The following is a 27,330-nucleotide window of genomic DNA, read 5'->3' on the forward strand; positions in this document are numbered from 1 at the left end:
AATTTTATTTGAAAAAGTAAGAAATAAGCATTTAGGAATTATCATTTTTAATGTCATTTTTTAACAACGCTCCCACGTATGCATGTCACATGAAAATGCACTTTCACGTTCAAATATATACTTATTATTCAACCATATAATTTTTACTTGAAAACCATGTATGAATAATAAGTAGAATTGACATTATTCTTTTGTGGTTCTATGTGAAAAATTGGTATGTTTGAGAAATTATGTATATGTTGTACCATGTGTGCATGGCCCACACATGGGGTATATGTGTTGGGCACAAGAAATCTCATGTGACGCTAAGGAGTTCTATTTGATTATGATTATAGGCTCGTTGTGAAGTTTGTTCCATTTTTTCTTTGCTCAGACTTGAGGTAAGGAAGTTAGATAGAATTCTATTTATTTATGCTATGAATGGTAAGATGGGTTTGTTTGAGGTTAAATGTTATGTATGATGATGCACCATGTGATATGAAGTAGGAAATGCTATTTTGAGATGATATGATGAATTTGATGAATCATGTATTTCCTTTGTGTAGATATGACTGGAATGCATGTATTTTGTATGTTGTATGAAAAGTAAATGGTTGTTAGCGTGACGAACGCGACACGACAAAGGGGTTACCAATGATATAAAGATGTAACCCGAGTTACTAAGGATATAAAGACGTAACTCATAGGGCAGACGCGCCGAGGTTATTCAAGGACCAGAGCTTCCTGTTTACCTCAAGATGTGACATGGACAAGAGAGGGGGCCATGTTCACAAGGATGTGATGATGATGTCTATGATGTTGGTGCTTGAAAATGCTAATGATGTATGATATGATGATGATGTTTGAATATGCTGATGATGTATGATGTATAATGATGATAATGTTTATGTATGATGTATGATGATGACGTTTAAGTGTAATGACCCACTAATCTAGACTATTTGGACCATTAACGAAACTATACATAAAATCCTTAAAAGAACTTACATTTGCGAAAATACCATAATTTTATTAAGTAAATTATAAAAAATATGAGTTACTTACAAAGTAAATACCAAAAAGGATATGGGATCCCATTGTCTTTAAAACAAAAACATAATTTAAAATAATAAAACATTACATAATTAGTGCGGAAAATACATATAAAAAAGACATGAAACCGAAACTACATCCTCGAATCGATTAACGCTCGGCCCCTTGACTCCATTCATCATCGATACACATCCTCCAAGCGCCATGAATCTTACCGCCTCTAAGCTTATTTTCCTGCACATAAACAGAAAGGAGTGAGCCTAATGCCCAGCAAGGAAAATCTAACACAAAGTCACATACATAATTTCATAAAAACATAAAGACTTAACATAATACATATAACATACACTTATTATAATGGCCATTATTACTTGGGGTCCCATAGACTAAACAAGCATATGCCCATGGGATTAGTGGGGTCCTACTAGCTAAGTAGGTCATATGCCCATAACCCATTTGGGGTCTTGTTAGTCATATGGGTCATATGCCCAAGCCTACAAACATACACATATACATATCATAACACTTTTAATAACATAAAACATATAGATAACATAAGCACATAACATATTGATTCTAGCATATTTTCCTTACCAAAGTTACCGGGATTATGGACTGAGTTGGGACTTTTGGAACACTCCTAAAACCATAAGAAAGAGTGAGTCTAAAGAAAGGAGATGAAATGAAAGAGATGGAAAGACTAAACCATAAAAAAACATACTTACCGACTTATATGCTTAAGAGCTTGGATTCCCTTAAAGATTGCAAGATCAATCTTCACCGAAATACTATAGAACTCACTTCCCAAAGTGTTTGATAAGCTTATGATGTTTAAGCTTATAGTTTTTCCCCAAACCAAGTGTTTACACTCTCACACTCACTTAACACTAGTAGCTTCTGAACTTAGAGCAAATGGTGAATAATGGCTGGGTACTAGGTCCTATTTATAGAGTTTGGGAATGAAAATATCTTGATTTTACTTGAATAAAAATAATGGCTTTTTAGGTGAAAATCATTTGAATAATCGTTCAGCAGAGGCTGAAGACTCGTTCAAAAGATGCTGGACTGTTGAAGGAGTTTGAATGGCTGAAAGGAAAAGAATTCAAAAGTATTTGAAAACATGCTGGTGGAGGCGATATATCGCCCCCTATAGGCGATATATCGCCTGGACCTTTGTTCCCGAGGCGACCGTGCATCGATTCGTGTTTTCCGTATCTACGTGCTGCGATCTATCGCCCCCTATAGCTGCGATATATCGGCATACGCTGAATATTTAAACACGAATTTACACATTTTTGGCTAAGTTTGAATGGAGTAAACAGCCTTGACTAAGCCCTCAACGTACTCAAAGCTGCTGACTGACCCTATAACATTCAAACTTTACCCTTATTTAATTTAATCCTCAAAAATACTTAATCCTTAATTACCATTCATAACATGTGCTTAAAATCCTATTGGTTGATGTCTAAACCTTATAATATAATAATATAATCATTAATATCAGTCACATTAATCAAACCTTAGGTTATACTTAATATTCTTAAAGTATAGGTTAAACTTAGAAAATCTATAAGTACTACTATGAGTGTCCAAATAATTCCCGGTCTGAACCAAAAATCCAAAGTAACAAAGATAACACTAAATATACTATAATACTACTAACAATTAGCTAAGTAAAGTTCTTGGACTCTACATTAAGTATGATGTATGACGATGTATTGATATGATGTTGTATGAGACTTATGATATGATTATGCTTTTGTTGTGTTTTTTTTTTGTATGCTCTTTGTATTTCCTTACTGGGCTTTTAGCTCACCCCCTTACTTTCTCATTTCAAGTAATAAATATGATTTCTCTTTGGCACGCGTGGTGATGTGAGGAGTTCCGACGTCAGAGTGTGTATGGCGTAGGGGTATCCTATGGGAGAATAAATGATCAACTTAAATGCCAATTTTTTTTAAGAACGATGTTATGTTTTTTTTATTTCAAAACTCATCAGTGGAACTTGAACTATATTTATTTATTTATTTATTTTTAAACGTTGCATAAGTACTCTTATTTTTATTTTAAACTATTGGGCCCAACTTGTATGTTTTATCAAGGCCCCATTGGATTTCATATGTTAAGTGGTTTTCCTCTATAATTTTATGAGTATGGAAACGTTTTGTAAAGCAGTAATTTAGGGAAAAAAGGAAAGATAGTACATCAACAGTTGATTAAGGTTATCATAAGTAATGAGACTCCAAGTGAAAAGAAACCTAACTGGTAGATTTTGTCGAGCTTGAGCTCGGGGACCAAGAAATCCCCTCTCTTCTGATGACTCCAAGGGGGTTCCCTCTCTATAGGTAGGGGACAGTCTCGTTAGATCCCTATAGACGTTGGTCCTGTATTGGACAACAACCACATCCCAGACTTCATTTAGATTGTACATATTTTTGTATTTCCCTAACAAACTATCAAACCTATGGAATCTATGGTCTACCCTCGACCAGGCCAGGAAGTTATTCCTAGGGTCCTTAAAAAGAACCATTACATCAGGTTCATATCTAAGAAGAGTGGGAGACCACATGGATAGGTCCAACACTACTTTACCTGCATCCACCGAGCTCATCGAAGCCTTGTCGTGGGCTTCAGTGCCCGAGCCTAGATGCTCAGGTAGGCGGGGAACGGAGACATGGGCTTGCGAGACCAAGGGCCTCCTCCTGGAAGGAAGTTTAGCAATAGGGATTGGGACGTCTTCCCATCTCGCGTATTTGCAAATTCCCGAGTCGTCGGTGGACTCGCCTTCATCCAAGAGACCACAAGCTTAGATCTTATCTTCGTGGAGGAGGTAGGTGAGAGATCGTCGATCAGAAGGGAGCTTAAGAATTGTTTCTCTGTGTTCTTTCATGGCTTTGGTCGGTGCTGGTCGATGTTAGTTAGCTGCAGGCAAGAATTAAGTGAGCATTTCGAGGTTAAAAAACCAAAGAAAAAGAGAATAAAAACGAGTACGACAAGATGCTTACGAATCCGTTGGAGGGAATAAAAGCGAGAGGAAGTAAGAGCGTTCTTCCAAAAAAAGATGGTCTTGAAATTAGGAGGATGGTTGGGTATATCCTCGAAGAGCCGCTTCTCCTTGGGATAGCTCGAGAGGTAGTAGAATCCATCTCCTCCGTGAGCTTGGGAAGGGTACTCTTAAGACAAAAGAGATAAAGGATCTCGTGCACTAGGGGTCCCTCCCACTTCATCTCCTTGTACAGCGACCTCGGGGGGATCAAAACCATATACTAGTTAGTTTGGAGTTGGAATGGGGCGATACCGGCGTAGTCCAAGGAACTCCAGAAATAATCCCTTAAAGGCAGTAACGCCCCAGCTCGCATATGCTCGCGACTCCAGGCCACGAGCTTAACCTTCCTATCAGTATTACTGTCACCAGGAGCGTAGCAACTCCTTTCGTTGGAGGTTGCAGGCCGACACATCAACTTGCCAGATAATTTTAACCCGTGAAAGGCCATCAGTTCGGAGATATCTCCGGTGGAGGTCACAGAGCTCTGATAATGCTCAGCTTCAAAGAAATTTTCCTCCAAGGTTGGGATAGAAAGAGCCTTGGAGGTGTTCGGTTGGGTAGAAGCACTCTCCATGAGGATAAGTGAGAGCTCACCTAGAGAGTAGGCTACGGTGACTCTAAGCTTGGGGTCTAGTGGAATTGGCCGGATCTTAGGGTCCGGATGTTGGAAAAACTTATACAGGATCTTTATTTATTTTCATGTAGATCTAGTATTAAACAAGTTAATATGAGACAATCTAGAACATGTTTCTAAAATTGAATTCAAAAAGAAATAATGATAAGAATACTTACATTATACGTAGTGGAATGAATGAGTCATTCCTTCAGTTTCTCTAACCCTAGAGTATTACCAAGAAACTGAACCAATCTTTAATTTTCTTCACAGTCTTCCAAAGTATCCTTAGAATCGCCTACACTAGAGTGGGCAATTCTCAACACATGAAATAAATACAGAGAGAATAAGAAAAAAGAACAATAAGACTTGGAAAACGACTTATGTTTAGAGAGAATCTAAAACCTATCAGAAACTTGTGTTTGAACTTGTGATTTTAACTCTTTCTTAGAACTCCTTTTATAGACTCAATTAGGTCATTTATTTATTAAAAAATCAATAAAATAATAGCTGATTAATAGCCCTAAGTCGAAATTATCATGGTTTTTAGGCCCGTAAAATTTCCTATTTAATTATAAGCCTATTGGACTTAAAATCAATGTCTATATTATTTTCTATTGATTTAATTAATTAAATAATTATTTAAATCCTTTATAAAATTAATTAGTTATAATTTGAACCTTGATTTAAACTTATTTATTAATTTAGATACCAATTTATCTTAATTAATAAATCTGCTATAATTTCTTTTTTCTTCTCTGAATTGTATAACTCTGTGAAACTATCCAAAATTGACCTGATCAACTTTGATAATTGTAATTGATAATTAAATCAATTAATTGAGACTATCTAGATGATTTTATCCAAGGTACAGTGGGGACCATGGGCCTATGAAATCAAACTCCAATAAGTTATCATAAATCTATCAAATAAATTTACTAACTTATTAATTCCTCGTGACTCCATTAAAGACTCAGAATTGCACTCTTGAATTCATAGAACGCTTTATAAGCAATATAGATACATTATTAATTATCCAATGTTACAACCATAATTGTCACTCAATCCTTTATAGACAGTCTACAATGAGATGGGATTAAAATACTGTTTTACCCCTAATTTTATTTTATCCTTAAAACACTTAGTTCCTTGTAAATGATATTTTAGTAAACTAATATTAATTACTGAAATGAGATCTCTATCATTTAGCACCTTGAACCAAACTAAAAGGAAACCATCATTTCACTTCTTCATCAGAAGTTATAGATGTTCATATCTATGATTAACACTCCCACTTAATTATACTACCGAGTTTACAAGAAGTAAGTATGGACTAGTCTAGGTAAGCTGGTAACGAACAAATCAAAGAACTCAAATAATACAATCAATTAGAATACTAACCACTCAGAATTGAGATTGAATTGACCTATGGCCAACTATATGATATGAATATAATAGATAATAGGTATGTTTACTTTTCCTATCAACTATCAATATCGGTCCAGTCCGATGTAACAAATACATCTGATCTTATCTACTTTGCTAATGTTCTAGAAAGAACATAACACTGCAATGTGTAAATAGATCATATCATAGATTGGCAAGTCAGTGTAAATTATGTGCGCTGACTAATCTTAGGACTAACTTATTTTGAACATGTAATCATATTTATATTCCACTGTGATTACGTCACTATAAATATGATTAGCTATATGCTCGGGATTTAATAGAAGTTTATATCAAACAAATAATCATGAAAATAAAACATGTGAGCAAAGTAATTGACCAAGTCAAAAAATGATTTCTATTCTTTTATTGATAATAAATGAGATTACGAAGAAATTGGTTTTTAATTAGGGCATATAACCCCAACACCGAATCAGGGTACACCACAACTCGAATTTTTTTCTCTTCCTTTCTTCGACCTCGTTAATCTGACGTCGAAAATGGGATCGTATATCTTCTTGTTCATACCATTCCTTATGTTCACAGAGTAACCGTTGCTTTCGCGTGAATGGAGAGTCAGGGCGAGGAGATGATGGGTGGTAAGGGATGGCAAGCTTGGGCCCCCACCGATTCTCTGAAGATTGCGACATCTAACTAGAAAGAAAAAGGTGAAGGCCCATTATAAAAAAAGAAAAGGAAGAGATTAAAATCTTGATAACTCGAGCTCGTAAACTCGAGAAAATGAGATCGCCTTAATCGAGTTTAAAGGCTCGAAATGGCGAGATTAACTCAAATACCAACACCGAACTGTTATAAAGTTCGGGGCATCAAGAGTGTACCCACGCGAGGGTGGGAAGATTATTATCAGTTTAAAAGAATCCCAAATTTTTAGGGAAAAAGTGGGCAGTTACTTGAAAAGGTGATGTTATCGAGACATGTGCATTAATACCCTAATCCAAAATCCTATTTCTTAAGCTACAAGAAACACATATCCTTATACCCCATAACCTAAAAAAGTTCCATTTTTATCTGTTTCTAACAATTTTTTTTTGCTTAAAACATGTTTTTGATCAGTACAAGTCTATACAATCAAAACTTATCTATTGAAAAGGGGTTTTCAAGAATCTGGTAGAAACCAGAAAAATATTCTTATGCACAAAGGAAATGTAAACAAAAAATTTTACGAGATAAAGATCAGGAAACTTACAGAAAGATGATCTTGGAAAAGTGAAAATTGTCGACTGAAGAAGGGGAAGCACAAATGATCCCACTAAGCCAAAGTAGAAAGATTGTGTTGTTTCTTCGGTTTGGAGAAAATGCAAAGAAGAAAAACTCTGATTCGTGTTTTCTCTGGTTCTTATTTTCTAAATTTTGAAATGTGAGTGTGAAGAAAATGGGGAATAAAGGGTATATATATATGCCAAAGGGGATAGTAAGGGTCGAATGAATTTTAGCCCTTGATTTGAGTTAAAAGGGGATCCAAAGGATCATGTTTGATTACAAAAACTAGCAGCCAATAAGTAATAGGAAAGAATGTGCGTAGGTAACAGAGTACTCAAGTACTCTCAGTGAGCAATCCCTCAGTGACTTGTGTCCACACCCGAGTGTGGTAGATAGGCACGTTTTAAGAAGGTGAAGTTCAAAGATTTCCTTCTCAAAGGATTCGAACCAACACTTTTAAGGGGACAAAACGTTACACCCAAATTTCAAGAATAAATAAATAGCCTCGAAATGTAGGCTCAAAAAGAGTAAGCTCAGAAATAACAAGTGTTGGTTGTACACTTGTATAAATTGACATAATCCCGATTTTGCTTAGTTAAGGGCACTCGAGCATGAGTCGCATTGTTCGAGACTGATTTGCAGGCTCGAAGGCACTGACCTTCTCCGAGGAACGAATTCGGTGAAATCGCTAGATGAGGAGGAGGATGTAACCAGAATGATGAGCTCAAAGTGTGGATCGGTCTTGATAACTCTAGGAATTAGAGTTATTTTTATGCTTTTAAACTTATAATTTTATCAAGAAAGAGTGGCTGAGGGTGTTTTGTAGTGTCTTTATTCTCGTTTTGTCAAATATTAAATATAATAAGATAATATTAAATATTAGTATATTGTTGGAAAATATATCCTAAATTGTGAAATTTTTTCCTTGGCAGATGGTTGGTAGAATTTTGGTCATTTGGAAAGAAATTGAAGCTTTAAATGGTTTCAGGAGGAGGGAATGCTGCAGCATTGCACCAGCATTGCTTTCTGCCAGCCAATCTACTTGATGGCCCACGTGGGAGCTACCATTTAATTCTCCAGCTCACTTTGGGGATTATTTAAATTGGGCTGCATGATAAATAGAAAATGCTTACTAGGCTTCATTTTGCCTTGGACCCATTTATGGTAAAGAGAACAAAAGAATGAATTGAAGAAAAAAAAAAAGAGAGGGCCCACGTGACCCATAGAGGAGCAAGTGACCTAGAGAAAAGAGTGTCTTCTTTTCCAATTGGGGATATACGGCTGATAGACAGAAACAAGGGGTAGCCACCTGTGCAAGAGAAGAACACCCATTTTGGCAGTCATTAAAAGAGCAAAGAAGGAAAGAGAGAGAGGATTTTAAGGAAGAAGACAAAAAGAGAAGGGTTATTTTGGGGACACTCCTTAATATTCTTGGCTTGTTTTTCTTTCCCTTCTCTCTTGGAACTTTTTTTTTTTTTTTTTGCATTTATTTTAATTATGGATGATTATCAGCTGGGTTACTTTGTGTTTAAAGTTATGAATTGATTTTCTTAAAGTTAGGAAATTAAGAAACTTTGTTATGCAATTGTGGAACTTTGCTATTGATACTTAATGCTAATTGAGGTTTATTCATTCAAGTAATTTTCATGCTTAATATTTACTATTGCTTGATCACCTTTAGTAAATTATTGAAATAATTAAGATTGTTGAAAAGGATTATAATTATTGGACAAAAGACTCGAATGGTGCAAGATTAATTTCTTTGATTTTAATTTTGTGAGGGTATAGAATATATATTTGCCTTGCATAATCTAATAGAATTGGTGCTTGATATGAAATTCTTGAAATTAAATTAACTTAGACATAAGTAATTTAATTAGAGAGTTAGACCCATTTGATTTCGACAGAAGCTTATGGACATGATTAGAATTCTTTATTAGTAAACTGTCAGTGTGCCACAACATTTTCATAGCATTGCGTCCAGTAATTGCAAAACAGGGGGAATTAATTATCCTAGCTTACCATTTCATTCAACTGATTTTCATATTGCATCCCATTAACTTAGATTTTAAATTCAGCTGTTAGTTATTTTTAATTGCATAAAAAAAATCAACTTCCAATTTAATTTGAGTTTGGTTCATTTGTTTTTAATCATTTTGCTAAACTTTAATTTCACAATTTTAAGCTTAAAAACAATTCTTGTGGATACGATATTGGGTTCTTATCACCTTATTACTTGTTGACAGTGTACACTTGCACTCACATTAAATTTTGCACAACAGGTCTCGAAAGCGCATCAGCCCAACAATTGAGCTCAGCAACGCGTTTTGCATGCGAAAGGATTGTAAGGAAATCCCTATTTCTAAGGGATTTGTTGTTATTGGATATTAAATCCCTATTATCATAGGATATAATGTAATTAATGCATTATTTGTATTTATTTCAAATTTAAATGCTTGATTGTAACTTCCCGAAATAATAGGAAGATATTCTTTCAACCCGGTCTATAAATAGTCCGGAGAATTTCATCTGTATTTATGCACAAATTGTACTGAAGAATACTCTGCTAAATTGCTTTCTGAAAAAAAAAAAAAAGCTTTGAGAGAGTATTAAGAGAAATAATATTGACTTGTGAACTAGGCAGATTTTAACTGTTGAACCACATAAAAAATTTGTGAAGTCTTCTGTTTTTTCTGCATTATTGTTTAGTGCTTTTCATATCTAAGTTGACGAAAAACAACGTCAACAGCATTAATACAAAATGATGTATATATTGGGGATTGTTGCCACATAACCCTAACTTTTTAACTTAAACTTTGGATGGAAAAGGGGAAAGAACTAATTATGCAGACTTTTTTAAAGGGTTGGGATTTGAATGGCAACAATTTAAGGTTAGTGGTGTAAGTGCAAAAAATGTGTTCGTTTGAGGATTTTTGCTGCAAATAATCCTAATTTCTTTATCAAATAAAACAATGGTATGAATTAAACAATACGATACTAAATGTAAATATGTTTTTTTTGTTCTAATATGAACATTCTATACGATTCTAAATTCAATTTTTATTTGAGGAAAGTGAATTTCAAATTGCAAGCCAATGCACAATTAGTTCAAGAAAAAAAAAACACATCTTATTTGCATAAGAAACCAATCTTGAATATTCAGTTGGAAACTTTGACAATAATTAAATTAGAACAAAATAATAAAAGAAAAAGATTATCACCCCATTGTTTAATTTTATACAATTTGAGTCCTTATGTTCTTTTTTTATTATTATTTAAATGCCATTTTGAAATTTTGGTTTCAAACAGTTTTAAACAAGACCCTTTGTTTTGTAAATAAATCTAAATTCTTTTTTAATTAATGTGAAAATGTAACTTTTAAATTGGTTTACTTAATACAAAGTATTAAAATAATATTAATTAAATAATAGGTAATAAGTGTACAACAAGGAACTAAATAGGTATATTCTCTATTTATACTCATCACATTTTCTGCTTTAATATATGAACAATTCCAAATGGAAATCCTGAAACGCTGATGGGAAATCCGTTACCCAACGCATTGCATTGTCGCAAATGAAACATAAAGTGGTGTAAGAAAAGTACAATAAATAATGGTGGCAATGGTAGTGGTAAATGAAAACCGCCCCCACTTTTCACCATTTGCATCTCTGGAGAAAATAAGAAGGGGTAAGATGAAGGGAAAATAAAGTTGTGTAAAAAAAAAAAAGTGATAAACATAAAAAGTAACGTGAAAAAAATGATAAAATTATCTTTATATTAATAAATACTAAAAACAAATATATTGTTTTGAAAAAAATATATATGTTTCTTTTACTACATTTTAAAAATTGATCTATGAAAACAATACTAAAAAACTCCTAATTAAAAAATGATGTTATGCGATAAATGCAAAAACAAATAGCAATAATAATAGATTTATTAGGATTTCCCCATAAACTATTACCACTACTAAATCGTGCCCCTCAATTTTTTAACTTGTGTAAAAAATTTCCTTGAATTACTTATGTTACTAAAATGTGAGACTTTCGTCCAATTTTACTAAAGGAATGGTGACATAGCGACACCATAGTACTGATATGGCATTACCACGTATATAATTTAAATAATAAATAGAATATTTGTCCTCCGGACTATTACAATCACCATACCGTGCCCCTTGTATTTTAAAATTTTAAATCAAACAAAGTTTTGAGTATTAAGAAAAAGATAAAAATAATTTAACTAAAAATCCATTTAAATTAAATTAAATCTTACAAAATTTTAAAAAATTAATAAAAAAATTTAGAACTATATTAAAATTTTCTCTTATTTCCTCACTTTCCTCACTTTTGCACCAACCAAACAATCTCAATAACACCAATCAATTTATCACAACAAAAACCCAACCATGAAAATTATCAACATGTACGAATACAAAATTTATACATATTTAAAACTGACACTAATAATAAAAAAAAACCCTGATTTTCTATTATTTTTCTTACACTTTTGCACCACCCAAACACCCTAGGACACTCAACAAATGAGAGAGAGAAGAAATATGAGATAGGCAGGAGAGGGAGGGATACAGAAGGACAACATAGGCGACACCAGAGGGTGCAAGCTAGTGGGCATGTTGATGTCTAGTTTGTATGGTGGTGAAATTTTCGTAAATATCTTCAATATTGCCCGAAAATGGACGAGACTTGGTAGTTCCCATATTAAAGGGTCAATGGCCGCAATGGTGCGATTGGATTTGGGAGATTCGGAGAATTGCTGAGCAGAGAGCCAAATATGTCTCCCAAGTAAAAAATCATATATGTTCCTGGTATAAGGCTAAAACCTTATAAGGCTCTTTGAAGGGAAAGGACTTGGTTTCAGCTCTCCACCATCCCCCTGGCGTAAGTGCGCTAAGTGAGCTACTACTAGATAAGAGGACTAGTAGGGCGGATATATGAGGACCACAAGGGGACTCATATGTCTTTATGAATAGGAGTACTCATGGACATTACCAGGTCGCCTCGATAGTGTGTTGAAGTGTGCTACTAGAGGTTTGTGTCGGTATGTCGTTTGCATGGAGCATGGCCCAAACCTCCGAGAGATGTCGCGGTGCACCATGGCCACGAGTTTTAGCACGAGATGAGACAGGTAGCCATCCATAGGACTTGTTATCATACATGCATGGGAGGATGCACTATGCTTGAGAAGGATAAAGGTCTAGTGTGTGCTACTAGCCTAGCAGCTAGTCTCGAGAGCCTGCCAACATGCGTGGAAACATGGTGTCTTGAGGATTGGATCATGGACACATAAGGGTTCTTGGACCGTGACCAGAGCTATTCGAAAAGTATTAAACGGGGCATGATGAGAGGTGTTGACATGTCAGCTTGGTGTTGGATCTTGGGCACACATGCTACCTGGCTTGTGAATGCTCGAGTGAACATTAGTGTTGGGATTCGCCTTACCATAGTGAGAACCTATGAACAGTGTGCATATCTTGGCTAGATAGTCTTGATGCACGAATGCACTTATAGATGCTTGAGAACGTGACTCGACAAAAGTTGTTCCAGAGACGAAAGTATGCAAAGGCACACAGTCACCAAAAATGTACCCATTGTTATATGAATGGTTGGAAGGCTGACATTGGCACAAATGAGTCAAGGTGTCGCACGGGCGTTCCGCTGCCTAAAAATGTGAGCATGTGACAGTTGGCATCAAAGTCAGGTTCATCTCAAGTGGGGGTGAACCTGGTTGGCCCATCCTATAAGGGGCGTAAGCGTGCATAAGGATTGAGAGGTTTTGGATGCTTGAACAGATGTTGTTGAGCCATTTAGTCATCTAGAAGGGATTAGTAGGTTGAGATGGGATGAGACTTTATTGATCTTCTTCGTGGGAATACTAGACATCCTAGAGAGATGGAAGTTTTGGTTGTTTCAAATCAAAGTTCAGTGATGCTAGAAAGACAACAACCACATGTGATTGTTGAAGGGTGCTACAAAAGATTTTGAACTAGTTGATGTGGGACAAGGTTTTATTGAGAGGTCGAAACTATATGCTTAGTTCACTAGGTCAGGTTTGCTTGAGCGACATTGTTAGTCGCAAGAGGAACTTTTGTTGAAAAGGAACCTTGTTAGCATGGGTGTGGATATGTGAAAGTGATCATCAAACGTTCTTCAATCACGACATTGGTCGAGAGTAGACAACTTTGAGAAAGACATGGAATGTTTCAGATGCTACTTGTGCATGCCAGAGGCCAGCATATGGAGATCAAAGTGGTAGGAACCGCGATCGCCAGAGGACAGCCGTACTTGGAGATGTTTCATGTTATCTTGATTTGACCCAGATGGGGGCACCAAGACAATTGTGTGGGACATGTGTGGCTAACAAATATATTAAGTGGTGTGAGCAACACTAAGCCATCGAGGGAGATGCTGAGTTGTGGAATGTATGCATCAAAGGCCAATAGGGCCGAGAAGACCGCGCACGGAGGTCAAAGTGGTACTAGAGTTTGCATAGAGGCCAAAAGGCGGCGCAAGTGAAATTTAGTAATCACGAAAGCCTATGGAAGTCAAAATTTTGCTAGATTTTCTTGAGAGCCAGAGGGTTGCGCCAAGGAAATTTAGTATTGCAAGAGTGCTTGAGGAGGCCAAGATAGCGCTAGAGTTTGAATGCAGGCTGGAGGGTCATGCTATTGGGACTTTGTGACCATGTGAACCTATGTAGGATGAGAAGTTGTACTAGAGTTCATGTGGGGACTAGAGAGACACATCGAGAGGAACTTAGTGCTTCTTGAGAGCCGAAGGGGCGAGATGATAGTATGGATCATATGGATGGTTGTGTGGATAGTATTCGCATATGGGAATCAAGAGATGTTCTACATGAGGTAGTTGATTCGAGAATCACACTTTGCGAGGTGCATTTCTAGATTTGCGGTGTGGATGAAGAGCTAGGGTGGTCAAACGTTCTTGTGTGTGAGCAAGTTGTCAAGGACGCCAACAATGGAAGTGGGGGAGAAACCTCAGGGTTTAAACAACAAACTAGTTTTCCATTACAAAGCATCAACATGAGTTATCATTGAGATCGTAAGTTATTCAGAATGTAAGGTCAAGAAAATTCAGAGATAGAGACAAAGCCAGTTACCTAGAGTGGAAGTCGTCAGAATTCATGGACTAAGGTAACATCAGTGCAACACTTGCCTAAGGTGAAAGTTAGAAGGACTTTGGTATTAAGGCAGCATAGATATGTCGAGGGGCGAAGAGTCAGAAAGACCGAGGCATTAGTTCAACATCATCGTCAAAGTGATAAAGGAAACAAGGGACCATACGAGAGAAAGTGTTAGCTTGAGAGCTTACATTGAGAGGTACGCCTCGAAAAGAAGAAAAGTTGTTCCTAAGTTGAAGTGGGAAAGCCCACTAATTCTTGTGTTCAAAGGGTCGGGGTACTTGTCCAGTTTTGGTTTGTGAATCCAAAGGGAAACACAACAACACATGAGTTGTTCAGTGCGAAGGCATGCATGACTACTGCGAGTAGGTCAAGGTGACTATGGGAACCTACAAATAGACAATATGTGTGGGCGTAGGCTGAGATCAAGATTGGGCTAGTTTTGCGGCATGGAGTGGGACATGTTTCATGTTTTATGGGGAGACACCTGTTTGTGGGGACACGAAGCCAAATGAGTCAGAGAACATATGCCGATGGGAGATAGCGGATTGGAATGACTTCAAACGTCAAGAGTAAGGTAGTGTGCAGTCAAGTTGGCAAGATTCAAAAAGTTGTTCAGAAGGGCACAATGTTGATTTAAGGGCAGACTTGTAGCACTATGCTAGAAAGCTAGCATTAACAGAAGCCAGAGCTCAACTGCGTGGTTTTGAATGATGGATGGATCATTGGCCACATTGTGAAGCTTAGGAGAAGAAGCTCAAAGGAGCACTTTTACTTAGGCTCATGAGTGGTCGTTTGCATTAAGCCATGGGTATGCAGTAAGGCTGGAGGGCCACAATTCGAAGAAACTACTTTGTGAAGTCTGTGTACAAGTGTGCACTAGATGTTGCATAAGGCTAAACTTGGTAAGAGTGCCACATTTGAAGGGGATGCATCATAATTTTTGACATAAAATAAGAGTGTTGGAGCCGATTATGCCATAGATTTGTCTTATGAAATGTCTAGATGGACTTGGACAAGAGTGACATGGTTTCAGTTGAAGTGTGTTTCGTAGGTGCCGTTGGGAACAGTTGGTTTGCGAACCTTGCCCTGAAGGGTGCACTTTACTTTGTCCTTGTCAATAAGAGTAAGCATTGGGCAATTGGCGAGGAAGCTACAATCAGAGGATGTGTTCGCTTTAGGGGTTAGTGTTGTAATGGCTTCTTGGTTGACTTGAAGGACATTATGATGACTCAGAGAAGTTCATGTTTTCAAGGAGTACTTGAGTGCGGAGGCACAACTTCATGGGGTGAATCTGAATAGAAATAGTGTCGCAGTGTCTTTGATCGAGTCCATGTTATGTTATATTATTTATATATAATATAATATTTTAGATTAAATAATGTGACAAAGTGTTGTCATACTTTATAACATAATATATATGAAAGTTACAATTTGGATAGTGTGTATATCCAAGTGTGTAACATATTTGGAGTTACAAATTTGAAACTCCCAAATATTACCCAATAATGTGCAGATTATATGTTACACATTTTGAGTTTGAATTTCACAAAGCCATAAATGATATGGTTGTTGTAGAAGTTATTTTAACTCCTATAATGTGTATGGAAGTTACAAAATCATTTGGGAAGGAGTATGGAGCGTTTTGGAAAATTGGGACAATTTGGGAGACTGAAAAGCATCAGTGGCCACAGCCACTAACATCCCTAGCTGCAACTTAGGGATCTGAGGCCAGCGGTCACGGCCACTGATAACCCTTGCCCCAGCCACGCTTGCTAACAACCAAATTCCAATTTTCATTTTTAGTTTCTTGAACATTTCTAACACCACAAGTAACTCCAAAATGTCATTTTTAATTCCATAAACATTCAATTAAACATTGGTAACAGGCATGGGGGTTGGTGGAATTTATATTCAGAGGGTGTCTGAAAACTCTATAAAAGCCTATTGCGTACTTGTAAGACATGTCATTTCTATCCACTAGAGCACTTGGCTGGAAATTCACCAAAGAAGCTTGTTTATTCCAGAGAACTATTGCAAATTTTTTAGAGTTCCCTTAGTGCTTGAGATAGGGGGAAATAAGCTTTTGGACAAAGGTTGTAAACGTTGTTCAAGTTGGTGACCCCCAATGTTCTTCACTTTGGTTGTGTGAGTGAGAGAGCTTTACTTCTTTGTTCTTGTTCTTACATTATTTCTTCTATTGCTTTTGTTTCACCTCCCTTCTTTTCTTTACATATGTTTTTGTAATATTTGCTATAGAGTTGTATTTTCTATCTACATCTTTTGTTCTACATCTTCTAGTTTACTTTTAAATTTTGTCATAGAGTTGTTGTTTATATTATTCTCTTCATCTTCTTCTTTCTATATTTACTTGTAATTTTGCAATTGATTTATAACTTTATTTAAACAATCATCTTGTCATTTGTATATTTTGTCTAGAGTTGTAATATTCGTTCTTATTTCCATTGAGGCAATATATTTATCTCTAATATTCAAAAGCTTATCCCTTTGTTTGCTTCAATGGAAGGAGAGACCATCAAGATTATGAACCAAGACCTAGTAAGGTTGGATAGGTTTTGTGGATCCGATTTCACTAGGTGGCAAGACAATGTGAGATTTCTCTTGACCACTCTCAAGATTGCCTACATCCTAGAGTCCACTCTTGAACCCCTCCCGGCGCCAACTGACAAAGACACACCCAAGGTGAAAAGTGCTAGGACTAAGAGGGAGGAGGACAATCTCCTATGCAGGGGTCATATCCTCAACGCTCTATCTGATAGGCTTTATGACATCTACACCAAGACTAAATCGACGAAGGAGATTTGGGATGCCCTTGAGACCAAATTCAAGGCGGAAGAGGAAGGTACAAAAAAGTTCTTGCTATATCAATATATTGATTTCAAATTTTTTGGTGATAAACCTATTCTTCCTCAAATTCATGAGCTTCAAATAATTGTTATCCGTATTTTCACCCCCGACACGTGGCAACCTCCAGTGATTGGCTCAAATGCTCATAGACATCCTCGGGGTATGTTACTCCCTGAGGCCTCTATTCGGGACAAGCGTCCTCCTAGGTGAGACCTTGTCTTTGACAGTAGGTCGTGGGTGCATTATTCGATTACTCTCCAAAGTTTTCCCTCGGAGTTTGAGTTTCTCTAGCTCAGGCAATTAAGGCGAGGGCTCTCATCCCCTAGTCATCAAATGCTTCAAGGAGGAAGCAGCGAGAACCAAAAAGGTCGATGATGGCCAGCAATTGATGGCATTACAAGCTGGCATCCGCGTAGGGTCCCTGCTTTTGGGATGATCTCCAACGGAGGGGATGTCCACATCTCGACGACTTCATTCGTAGAGCCCAAGAATATATCAGCTGGGAGGATGCCCAGATTAGGGCATTCAGAGCATCCGCTGTTTTTCCTACTTCGACCATGCCCGACCTCGTGGCTTCAGGAATCCAATATTCCCCTTTTATTCCCGTCCAACCGAGCTCCATGGGAGTCCAACCCAGCCAAAGTGCCCGATCTTCCGGTTATAGCGTCGTGTCCGCTACTAGATTCAGTATGGCTCCGACTGGTTTCGGGGCAGCACCCACTAGATATATTGCTTTTCAGCCTGCATTCAGTGCTGGAGTTGTTGCCCCCTCCCAACCTGCCGAATCCAATCAAGCTCCCAACAACATTAGGCGCGGAGGGAAAGGTAAGGGCCGGAAGCCCAAGGGAAGAGGAATCGCACAGGCCGAGCAGGGAGTCACATCTGGCGAGAAGTATGTCTCACAGTATTCCCAGTACACTGACTTGGTAGACTCCCGAGAAAATATCTTCGTGGCCACGGCACAACACATTCGTTACAGGAAGCTACAACCCATTCGAAGAGACAGGGATAGGCGGGACACCCAAAAATTTTGTCGTTTCCACAACGACATAGGGCACCACACCAATGAGTGCCGCCAACTCAAGGAAGAGATTGAAAATCTCATCAAGCTGGGACACCCCCATCAATATGCTAAGGTTAGAGTGCGTCAAGCACAACCTCTCATGGCAGGACCGGTGATCCCACATGTTGCACCACAGGTCCCAGCAGTAGCTTCTGTAGTTCACCAACATCCAGTGGCCCAAGGACCTCATCTGGTGAACGGGTAGGTAGGAACCATCTCAACAGGGCCTCACTTGGGAGGCACTTCACGAAGCTCTCAGAACAAGTATGTGCGAGCTTTGAATCACGATGATGAGGTAATGGTTGTGGCCCAGCTGCCTGTCCAAATGTCACGCATGACTGACCAAGTCATAACATTCTCCAAAGACGATGCTCGGAGAGTGCATTTCCCGCATCACAACCCATTGTGATTGAGAGCCAAATCTTCAACAAAATGGTGGCGTGGATTCTAGTAGACAATGAGAGTTCGGAGAACATCCTGTTTAAGTCAGCCTTCGAAAACATAGGGTTGACCACGGCAGACTTGTCCCCGTGCGCCTCGACACTCTACGGATTCTCGAGAGAGAGGCCCTCATCCCGATGGGATAGATAAAGCTCCTTGTGACGCTTGGAGAGGTGCCTCACCAAGCCTTCAAATACTGCACCTTTGTGGTGGTGGACTGTTCCTCGGTGTACAACGCCATCTTGGGACAGCCTGCGCTAGTGGAGTTCAGAACCATCACCTCCACGTCATTTGTGCATGAAGTTCCTCACGGATGCAGGAATTGGCACGGTCCGTGGAGACCAAAAAGAGGCAAGATAGTGTTACAATGTCTCCCTCAAGGCTCCCGTGATGATGGTAAGGGAGGTAGGCCCTTAGAAGCCCGAGGCCTCGGAGGTACAAGTTGTCCAGGAGATGGGGCCCGACGAGTTAGACCCAAGGGTTCAAGAACAGAGGTCCATCAAACCGATAAAGGAGGTGGAGGAGATAGTTCTTGATACCTCCACCCCAGACAGAAAAATAAAAGTTGGGGGAAACTTAAAAACGGAAGTCGGAGAGGCATTGGTGGGCTTCCTCCGAGAAAACCAAGACGTGTTCGCATGGTCACATTCCGACATGACTGATATTGATCCAAATATCATATGCCACGCCTTGAATATCGATCCTAGCTTTGCTTCCATCTACCAGAAACAACGGACGTTTGATCAAACTCAGAAAAAGGCTCTCAAGGCTGAAGTGGACAAGCTCCTCTCCAACGAGTTTATCCGAGAAGCCCAATACCCCAGGTGGCTATCTAATCCTGTTTTCGTGCCCAATCTGAATGGTACTTTGAGGACATGCATCGATTTCTCTGACCTTAACAAGGCTTGTCCGAAGGACTGCTTTCCGCTCCCCAAGATAGACCAGATAGTCGATGCCACCTCTAGTTACGAGTTGTTGTCATTCATGGGTGCATACTCGGGATATAACTAGATATCCATGCATGTCACAGATCACGAGCACACTAGCTTTCGAACTGATAAGGGTGTCTATTGTTACATTGTGATGTCTTTCGAGCTGAAAAATGCTGGCGCCGCCTACTAGAGCTGGTTAATAAGATGTTCAAGAACCAGTTGTGGTGGAACATGGAGGTCTATGTGGATGATATGTTGGTCAAGTCCAAGACCACTTCTAACCATGTAGGCAACTTGACTGAAGTTTTCACGGTGCTCCGCCAATTTGGAATGAAATTAAACCCCCAAAAGTGCACATTTGGGGTCGCCTCCAGTAAGTTCCTAGGCTTCATTGTTAGTGCTCGGGGAATTGAGACGAACCCCGAGAAGATCAAGGCCCTAATTGAGATGCCATCTCCTCGGAAACATAAAGACGTTCAGTGCCTAACAGGGAGGATCGTAGCTTTGAGCCGTTTTGTCTCTCTAAGACTACGGACAAGTGCATCCCTTTCTTCAATGTTCTCTGAGGAAGTTAGAGGTTTGAATGGATGGAAGATTGCGAACAGACGTTCCAACAGCTCAAGGTGCACATGGTAAATCCTCCAATTATGTCCAAACTGATAGACAGAGAGCCTCTCCTACTCTACATGGTTGTTTCGAAGGATGCCATCAGTGCCGCATTAGTAAGGGAAGAAAGTCGTGTTTAGTGTAACATGCCGGCCTTGAGGGCGTGTTACAAGCTAGGATGATGTTCAGTCAGATGCGCACGCGAGGGTGCAGGCTGGTGAGCATGTAGATGACTAGTTTGTACAGCAGTGGCATTTTCGTAAATATCTTCAATATTGCCTGAAAATGGACGAGACTTGGTAGGTTCTATATTGAAGGGTCAATGAACGCAATGGTGCGATCGGATTTGGGAGATTCAGAGTATTGGAGAGCTGAGATCCAAATATGTCTCCCAAGAAAAAATCATTTATGTTCCTGGTAGAAGGCTAAAAGCTTAGCTCTTTGTAGGGGGAGCACCTGGTGTCAGCTCTCCACCACCCCTTGGCGCAGGTGCGTCAAGTGAGCTACTACTAGTTAGGACAGCTAGTAGGGCGGGCATATAAGGACCATAAGGGGACTCATATGTCTCTCTGAGTAGGAGTACTCATGGACATTACCGGGCCGCCCCGATAGTGCGTTGAAGTGTGCTACCAGAGGTTTATGGGTATGATTCTCTTGGCTTGCCGATATGCCGTTTGCATGGAACGTGGCCCAAACCTCCGAGAGACATCGTGGCACGCCATGGCCACGAGTCTTGACACGAGATGGCACGAGAAGTCATTCGTGGGACTTGCTAGCATGCAGGCATTGAAGAGTGCGTAATGCTTGAGAAGGACAGAGGTCCAATCTGGCAGCTAGTCTCGAGGGCCTGCCAATATGCGTAAAGGCATGGTGCCTTGAGGATTGGACCATGGACGTATGGGAGCCCTTGGTTTGTGACGTGAGCTATTCATATAGTATCGAATGGGGCATGACAAGAGACGTTGGCACGTCAGCTTGGTGTTGGCTCTTGGCCACACATGCTACCTTGGCTTGCAAATGTCTGGGTGAGCATCGGTGTTGGGATTTGCCTTGCCTTATTATGAACCTATGGACAGTGTGAGTGTCTTGGCTAGATAGCCTTGATGCATGGTTGCACTCATAGATGCTTGAGAGCATGAATCAACGGGAGTTGTTCGAGAGACGGAAGTGGGCATAGGCACACGGTCGCGCGAAAAATGTGCCCATTGTTATCTGAATGGTTGGAAGGCTGACCTTGGCTCAGAGGAGTTAAGGTGCCACACAGGCATTTTCGCTGTCAAAATGTCAGCCCGTGACATTCAGCACCCCGTTTATTATATTAGCAAAAGGCTCCTTGGGGCAGAGTCTAGGTACCCGCTGATGGACAAGCTAACTTTTTGTTTAATGATGACCTCTCGGAAGCTAAGACCCTACTTCCTGGCGCATCCAATTAAGGTCCTCACAAACCATCCCCTCAGACAAGTCCTTCAGAGGCCTAAGTCGTCGGGAAGGCTCTTAAAGTGGTCGATGGAGCTGAGCCAGTTCAACATCACCTACCATCCGAGGACTGCCATAAAAGGTTAGGCACTCACTGATTTCATCACCGAGTGCACAGGGAATCAGAAGAAGACTGGGGGTACTCCAGTGGTCAGACCAGCCTAGAAGTTGTTCGTCGACGGGTCTTCGAACGAAAATAGTGTCAAGGCTGGACTTATTCTGGTTTCCCCCAAGGGTCACATAGTGCATAGCGCCCTTTGCTTTGGGCCTAGCGCCTCTAACAATGAAGCAGAATATGAAGCCTTAATCACTGGGCTCCGTGTGGCAATGGAGCTCAAAGTCGAGGGACTCGAGATCTTTAGCGATTCCTAACTCGTTGTGAACCAGGTTCTCAGAGAGTACCAGGCCCGGGGAACAAAGATGGCAGCGTACCTGGCAAAGGCTCAAGAAATGCTGCATAACTTCAGAAGATTCACTATTCAGCAGGTACCGCGAGAGTAGAATTTCAATGTTGACGTCCTAGCTAAGCTGGTCACGACCAAAGATGCTGAGTTAATTAATGTGGTCCTCATTGATTACTTGGAGTCTTCGAGTATCTCGGCTCCAGACGAGGTGGAATCTATACAACCCCAAGATGGGTGGATGGAGCTAATAGTCAAATATCTCGTCTCTAAGGAGCTGCCCCAAGACAAGAAGGCAGCTCGAAAGTTGTTGTATCAAGTACTGAGGTACATAATCATGGATAATAAGCTTTACAGGCGAGGTTACTCCATGCACTTGCTCCGATGTGTGTCCAAGCCAGAAGCCAGTCTGATACTCCGAGAAGTACACGAGGGATTTTTCGGAGATCACACTGGGGGGCAGAGCCTTTCCAAAAAAATCTTAAGGCAATGATATTTTTGGCCCACCATGAAGGGGGATGCGATGGATTATGTCAAGAAATGTGAAAAATGTCAGCACTTCGCCAACATTCCCCATGCGCCTCCAAATGAACTTACACAGATGACCAGCCCATGGCCTTCTGCTGTCTAGGGCATCGACCTTATTGGGTCCCTGCCCACAGGGAAGGGAGGAGTGAAATATGCCATAGTAGCCTTCGACTACTTCACGAAGTGGGTCGAGGCTGAGCTACTCAATACGATCACTTCTAAAAGGCTTTGGACTTTGTCATCAAGAACATCGTTTGTCGGTACGGGCTCCCGAGGAAGATAGTCTCCAGCAACGGATTGCAGTTCAATAGCGAAGTATTCACGGACTTCTGTCAATGGCATGGAGTCATTAAGAGCTTCTCTTCTGTGGCCCATCCACAGGCAAAATAAGCTTGAAGAAAAGGCTGGAGCAGGCAAAAGGTGCTTGGCCCGAGGAGTAATAATAATAATAATAATAATAATAATATATGATGATGATGGTGATTTTTTAGTGTCAAAACCAAATTATGTCTATAATTTTTCAGGAAAAAAAATTATTCTCAATCATGTTGAATGAATAAATGGAACGCTTGACATTTAACATTGGCTTTATCATTAAAAACTAAACACATTCGTAAATAGATGAAATGTCGCAATTAACGAACTACTTTACAATAATTGCCCTTTACAATACACAGAGATGATGAGCTATGAAGAGCTTAATCAATATTTTAGCATAATCCACTAACATTTTCACGTCTTCACATATGGACTGAGTTCCCAAAGATTTATAAGATGGCAGAGTACGGAGGTTATAGGAAATTAAAAAAAAAAACACTAAATTAAGTAGCATAATAACAAATAGAATCAAGTAGAATGTTTACCATGTGTCCGGGAAGCCCAAATACCAAAGACAAGAAACCAAAACACAAACAAAATCGCCCAGTAGCGTGCAGGCCCATACTTGATTCTGGTAAGCACAAACTGCAACATTCAAAACCATGTTCAATCACTTCCCACTTGAGTTAATAGTTGAAACCTTATAATAGTCATCAATGGAGAGCAAAGGAGAATGAAAAAACTATGTTAATAGACCTGCTTGTTAGCAGCAGAGGAAATGGAGATCATAGCAAAAGATAATGAAAAAAAGGATCATCAGAGTTACATCTTTATAAAAGTTAAAGATTAGACAAAACATGAGATTTCTCATGCATTATGTGAAAAAAGAAAGTCTCTCTTGGGATATTTGGGATATATGAAAAGTAGGAATTCTCAAAATTAAAAGAAATATATAAAAAAAACATTTGAAGAATATGGTAATAGTGTTCTGGCATTTAATGCATTCCACATGGATCATTTTTTTAATTGACAATACTACTGTGTTAAATACTAGGTTCCTCATGGATTGTTTATACATCATGTTCCGTATGGAATATATAGCACTCCTCTATAATCAGCAAGAAAAACAAGAGGCCGCAATGTCTAAACATAATTTCATGTTTGGAAAACAAACTCTAACTAGCAGTATCTAATCCGCACATTAATGACAAGCCAACTTCACTCCCAAAGGCCAATAGCGTAAATACAAGCATTCTATTTTGGATGATCTGTGGCAATTTGGGCTGCTTAGTTAAACAGGGTTGTTGCCTTGGTGGGAAAATATAATCGGTCTCACTGTTACAAACGTTCCCATATCCCAAAGCACGAGTTTCATCATGTATACCAAAAGAATCACTCGACCAAACACTAATATACAATCAAAATTTGCAGAATACTTGCATTCAAAAAAAGGACTAAATATTGTGTAAACTTAATATTTCCTTGTCACTCAATCATGTTAGATGATTGGATTAGAAAAGCACAATTAACTATTAAATCTTGAACAAGCTAAAATAAATAAAGCTCAATGCATATAGGTATGGTACACACCAGAACAAAAGAAAATTTTCCAAGGCACTTACAAAGCGAAAGAATACAACTACTGTAAGAGCACAAATGCCCCCAAGAAGAAAATGAAGACCACTTTGGGCAGTTTTCTGCACAATGAAATGTAAATTTAATAAAATAAAAATGTTTGTAAATAAATTTGATATGAAAATACTACATAAAACCACCCAAAAAAAAAAAATTAAAAAGCACCCCTAGTCTGTTATGACCTCCCTGCAAGTCTATTTGGCCCCACTACAACTTAGAGGCATACCTAAGTGTCAAAAACATTTCCCCATCCGATAAATCTTTTCTGTTAAGTTCTTTAAATTATAAGTTTAGTTATACACCTAAATATTTTGAAAATTCAAGTACTAAGTGGCAATTTGAGAGATCCAGGCAAGTAAAAGTACAAGCATTGCATTTGAATTGCTTTTTAGTGCATGCTATGTTCTAACTTAACTTTGTAAAGTTGTCATCTGATTTTGTATATGCAATTATTAAACAAGTGGAAATTGAAAACATAGAAGAAGTGTTGTATCTAAAAAACCATACATACCTTACCGACTCGAGGTGCTATAATCCAAGCAAGAGTAACAGTAAGTAAACCTGTAGCCAGCAAAATCCCAGTACCTTCCACAGCCCACCTAGTTGCAGGATTTTCAGCCGGGAAAACCTCTTCAGTTACATTATTCAGAGGTTGTTCAGATGCTTGTGAAAGTGCAACATGGTTGTTATTGTTGTTGTGTGGACTAAACCATAGCGAAATCTCACTCAACCGTTGCCTTCGGATAGCAGCTACAGCATCAGGGTCTACACCTGTACTTGAGGGAACCTGGGCAGGATAGGGTTCTCCACTGGCAGTCCTTTCTCTTAGAGTCTCATATTCTTTCAAAGAAGCCAAAACCTTTCTGTAATCTGCAGCTCTAATATTTTTAGCTTCATGACCACATATTTCGCAAACAGTAGAACCATGGTTAACAAACCATTTGAGTGCACAAGCATAGTGTACCAGAGCAAGGTCATTTTTGCACAAGCAACCGAGCTCAGTTAACGCATCTTGATAGTCACATGAGCCCATTTCTACATCAGCATCACAAATGAGAACCTCCCCATCAGGACTTACAAGTTCCATGAAATGGGATTCTCTTACATTCTTCTTAACAGAGACATCTCTTTCAGCATGTTTCATAATTAGTTTGGTATCAGGCTTCAGTACCCCATTGCTTTTATGTGCTTCTTGAAAAGGAGGAGTAACACCTAGAAACTCTAAGGCAGCATCTCCCCTTTTGTCTGATTCAGCACACTGGCATACACGACAGGTTTCTAAGTCAGCCTCCATGTCTGAACTACAACGTGAATAAGACTTTAAATTGTCATTGCCGGTAGGCGAGCAACCTTCCACACTATCTGCCCTGTTAATTTGTGGCACAATTTCCTTACCCATCATTTTACTTGAGCCCTTAAACTCAATGATACAATTTATACACCCGGGTTGAGAAAAACCATTCGTTCAAGCTGTGTTGTACTTGTATGGTATAGTTTCATATTGAACAAAAAGTTAACCTCGCCATTGTTTACTACCGGAAAATAGACAACTTCTGTCGTTCTACAACAAACTCGAGCCTTCTTTTCAACTGTAACAGGACAACAAGATATCCAATATTTTAATCTGCATAAAGCTTAATGAGATTAAAGAAAGGTCATAACAGCTTTAGCCTGCGAAAAAACAACAGTCTTAAAGTAGATTGTTTCTTTTCTGATAAAATCAAAACACATTTCATTAAGAAGGAAAAACACAAGCAAACTACAAAAGTAACGATCTGAAGAACACCAGGAATATGTACTCTCAACTTCCATATTCCTATAATATCGTACCACATACATTTGCATCATAAACTCAATTTTGGTCATAGGCATAGCCCCTCCCCCAGTGTCAAAAAAACATATATATCATAGACACAATCTGCATCAATTTGTATAGTTTTAGACAACCATTATTAAATTGCTAATAGTTCTAAATTTGATGCCAAAAGGGATAATACCAAGGAATTCTTTTAGTTGATAACAGTTGAGATTTTATAATCAAACTAGAAACTGCATAAATAAATAAATTTCATAAGTGAAGCGTATTTCTCCTAGTACACTATGAAGTCACATTACATTGAAAAAAATTATTAATTATGAACCATCAAACATTAAAAAAAAAATGAAAACCATCCCCTTTGTTTCCGAGAACTTTCTGAATTCTACAATTATGATTGGAGTTAAGATGAGTAGTTTCCGGAAAACAACCATAAGATTTAAATTCAAAGCAAAGAAGGGGATAGCGAGAGAGGATGATTTTAGGAGAAAATCACATCAATGAATGAAGGAAGGAAGTGGGTATAGACAGATTAAGAGGAAATTGCGAACCTTATAGAGAAAGAGAGAAGTGTAGTAGTAGCATTTGAGGAAGGAATCCCATCGAATTCGGGTCCTGCTAATTTCTCTCTTCACATTTTCTACCTTTCCTTTCCTCCCTTTTCTATTCACTACAGACAACAGTACACGTCGGATTGACTGCTCAGTTAAGACCAAAAGCAAATTGG

The 27,330-nt window shown here is 38.8% G+C and overlaps 1 protein-coding gene across 7 annotated transcripts; it reads right to left on the bottom strand.

The window, feature by feature from the left end:
- Positions 1-1,122: 1,122 nt before the first annotated feature.
- On the bottom strand, positions 1,123-27,330 carry LOC133800195 (uncharacterized). Of its 7 annotated transcripts, XR_009876451.1 has the most exons (6): positions 27,155-27,325; positions 25,299-26,376; positions 24,775-24,849; positions 23,698-23,797; positions 4,871-4,989; positions 1,123-1,266 (listed from the first exon to the last, which is right to left on the bottom strand). XR_009876451.1 is itself a non-coding variant. In XM_062238171.1 (5 exons), exons 2-5 carry the CDS (start codon positions 26,187-26,189, stop codon positions 1,259-1,261), a joined length of 1,074 nt encoding a protein of 357 aa, XP_062094155.1. In that variant the 5' UTR covers positions 26,190-26,376; positions 27,155-27,325; the 3' UTR covers positions 1,131-1,258. The 7 variants fall into 7 exon arrangements, 6 of the variants coding, with proteins under 6 accessions (XP_062094155.1, XP_062094133.1, XP_062094136.1 ...); XM_062238171.1 differs by lacking the exon at positions 4,871-4,989 and having other exon boundaries at positions 1,131-1,266; XM_062238149.1 differs by lacking the exons at positions 1,123-1,266; positions 4,871-4,989 and adding an exon at positions 10,762-11,029 and having other exon boundaries at positions 27,155-27,327.

The sequence above is a fragment of the Humulus lupulus genome, chromosome 1, assembly GCF_963169125.1.
Source record: "Humulus lupulus chromosome 1, drHumLupu1.1, whole genome shotgun sequence".
NCBI classification, from domain to species: Eukaryota; Viridiplantae; Streptophyta; class Magnoliopsida; order Rosales; family Cannabaceae; genus Humulus; species Humulus lupulus.